A 3,017-nucleotide genomic window follows, 5' to 3' on the forward strand; every position below is an offset into this window, starting at 1 on the left:
ATTTAATTAAAATAGAAATGTCTTATATATATGTTTGTAAGAATACGCGAAACTAAATTGTAATTCTCGCATTCTATTTTTAGTGTCATAATTCTAAGTTTTTTTTTTCTCATTTTGGAAGGTTAAAAAGACATTAATTATTTTAAAAATTAATAAACCGATAGTTTATTTAATTATAAATTTTTTCTAGGAAACAGATCAAATGAGATCAAAGAATTCTTGAATAAATAGCTTTCCGAAAATTAAATTTCTATCTTCACTTTACCACAATTTAAATTGTTTACCATCTCGACAACTACATCTCAACTGCTACATTATTGATATTGAGAGAGTCAGTCAACAAAAAATTGGTAGTAGGTCAAGCGGCCATCGAATCGTCCCACCAAACTGGACTGAGATGAGTACACGTGGACACAAATGCAGATACGAATTAACGCACAGCGTCGATGTATCAAATTTCTAACCCTACGCCACCCTTCATTTGAGGGGCTGTATTGCATAAATCCAATCAAATAGATAATCAGGACAATCACTTCCGCTTGCAACTCGAGATTAGAAGAAAATGGTGGTGAAGGTATATGGTACAGCCTATGCTTCTCCTAAGCGGGTGCTAGTCTGCCTGATTGAGAAGGGAATCGAGTTCGAAACTGTACCCATTGATCTCATCAAAGGAGAGCATAAAAGTCCTGAATATCTCCAATTACAGGTAATTTTATTAATTTCTTCTGATATATATTCTTTCTAAATTTGCTTTTATTAATTTCTGGCCTCTCAATTGAAGCCTTTTGGAGCAGTACCTGTTATTCAAGATGGAGATTACACTCTATACGGTAAATCCTCGCATCATATATCTGCTCAGTTAGAGTCAATAGTTTTGATAGGAAATTGGATCAATTGATGATTTCTACTAATAACTTGGATTGGATGTGTAGAATCGAGAGCAATCATAAGGTATTATGCAGAGAAGTACAAGTCGCAGGGAACTGAATTACTGGGCAAGACCATAGAAGAAAGGGGATTGGTGGAACAATGGCTAGAGGTGGAAGCACAGAACTATCATCCTCCAATTTACAACTTGACCCTTCACATTTTGTTTGCCCCAGCCTTGGGGTTTCCTCCGGATGAAAAGGTTATAAAAGAGAGTGAAGAAAAGCTTGCAAAAGTTTTGGATATCTACGAGGACAGACTTTCAAAGAGTAAATACTTAGCTGGGGAATTTTTCAGCCTTGCAGACCTTAGCCACCTACCTTTTACCCAATACTTGGTGGGTCCCATGAACAAGGAGTATCTGATAAAGAGCAGAAAGCATGTGAGTGCTTGGTGGGATAATATTAGCAACAGGCCATCTTGGAAGAAGGTCCTCCAACTCTAGAATCCATATATGATAAATCTGTTATCTTTTGAATAATTTTTACTAGTTAATGTTTGGTTTTATGTTTTGTTCTTTTATATCTACAATCTGGCTTTGGGCAAATGCTGGATGAACTTTTATCGCCTTTTTTTTCTAAAAAATCAAGGTTATGTTCTTGTTCTAGCTGTAGTAGAAATGGAAGTATTTGCAATTACAAAATTTAGTCTCAAACTGTCAACTTTATGAATTAAACTAGTTGATGTCACAGCGTTTTGCATTTTTCTTATATTTCTTTTTCCTTTTTTTATTATTATGAAGCTTTTTTCTCTGGAGATATTGTTGCATTATTTGAATAAACTTACCGACAACTTTAAAGGCATATTTTGAAATAATTATGTTATCGGTTTTTGAACTTTATGTTAAAATCTAAATGGAAAAAACATGATCAGATATCATGCGATTTTAGTAAGATTATAATCAAGCGTAATTAGTTTTGTTTATATGGTGTTTGATTTGCCATTCGGCCTCAATGGGGCCCATTTTTGTCGTCGTCGGCTAATGTCAAAATGAGTTGCCAAACTCGTATTTCCAAAAAAAAAAAATTATTATTTCATTTCTGACATTCAACAAAATTAATTAAGTTGTCCTTGCCGTTTGGATATATAATTAGCTTTTGAACTTTGTCTCCATTTGACTATTCAGTCATTCTAAAAAAAAAAATTCTTTTTGTCAGTAGTCTTTATTAAAAAGACTAAAATAGTCTCTCCCTCTCCAAAACATCCAATTTTTTTAAAAGTAATGTACGCTCACGAACTCTCACTCTTCCAGTTCTATGCTATTTCTTTGAAATTGCTCACACTATTCCCTCTTTAAATAGAGAAACAGAGGAGCCTAACAAACCCAATATTGACCAACTCACAAAAGAAACGCGTAATGAAAAGCCAAAATAAGATCCAATTATCAGGAAAACTAGGTGAAAAACTCAAGCAGAATAGTAGTGTTGACCCAAATTTGAATACTAAGACGTAGAGGATTTCCCCACAGCTCCAACAGCGTGGAAATCACTTGAATCGGACGTCATTTGGGTCATGAACGACCATCCAAAAGTCGAAGAGTGCGCAAACGAAACTCGTTTCTCAATACTTAAACATAGAGGATTCCGCCATGGTTCTAATGGCCAACAAACGACCATTTGGAAGTCAAATAGTACGCGAATTAGAGGAGCCTTGCACAGACCCCATTTTTCTGCCAGCAGACCACACGGTACCGTGGCTAGGCTCTACGGTACCGTGGAGAGCAGCCAACAGCATACTTTATGGTACCATGGGGAGACTCCACGGTACCGTGAGGAGACTCCATGTACCCTCCACACCCTTATAAATTGGACTCTCCATCCTCATTTTCACCACTTCTTGTTGATTGAGCGGTTCTCAAGCATCAATGATTCTATTTCTTCGTCAAGCACGTTTTTCAGGCCACAAAGGCCATTTTAGTTCAATTTCTTTAATTCAACCAGAACCGATCCTTTTGGTTTTCACTCACACTTTGGTCCTCTTTGGTCCAAAGCTATAATTAATAAAATAATTAATTAATTATAAGACTAACTCGGGCTCTTATATTCATCCGTTGCTAAAATTGGAGAAAGACCCTGTCTCTTTGACCGAGA

The 3,017-nt window shown here is 36.0% G+C and overlaps 1 protein-coding gene across 1 annotated transcript; it reads left to right on the plus strand.

The window, feature by feature from the left end:
* The first annotated feature begins 469 nt into the window (after positions 1–469).
* LOC149496872 (glutathione S-transferase F9-like) lies at positions 470–1,570 on the plus strand. Its single transcript, XM_089720884.1, has 3 exons — positions 470–706; positions 782–830; positions 933–1,570. The coding sequence occupies exons 1-3, from the start codon at positions 563–565 to the stop codon at positions 1,370–1,372; spliced, it is 633 nt and encodes a 210-aa protein (XP_089577010.1). The 5' UTR covers positions 470–562; the 3' UTR covers positions 1,373–1,570.
* Positions 1,571–3,017: the final 1,447 nt, after the last annotated feature.

Source organism: Jatropha curcas, chromosome 4, assembly GCF_041381405.1.
Source record: "Jatropha curcas cultivar XTBG-Jc1 chromosome 4, XTBG_Jcur_1.0, whole genome shotgun sequence".
In the NCBI taxonomy this organism is placed as follows: Eukaryota; Viridiplantae; Streptophyta; class Magnoliopsida; order Malpighiales; family Euphorbiaceae; genus Jatropha; species Jatropha curcas.

What these genes read in the sequence shown, in the direction of transcription:
- LOC149496872 (XM_089720884.1), top strand. Translation starts at nt 563, where the DNA reads ATGGTGGTGAAGGTATATGGTACAGCCTATGCTTCTCCTAAGCGGGTG. An exon ending in CTGAATATCTCCAATTACAG is followed by an intron (nt 707 to 781) that starts GTAATTTTATTA and finishes TCTCAATTGAAG; the next exon opens with CCTTTTGGAGCAGTACCTGT. An exon ending in TGGAGATTACACTCTATACG is followed by an intron (nt 831 to 932) that starts GTAAATCCTCGC and finishes TTGGATGTGTAG; the next exon opens with AATCGAGAGCAATCATAAGG.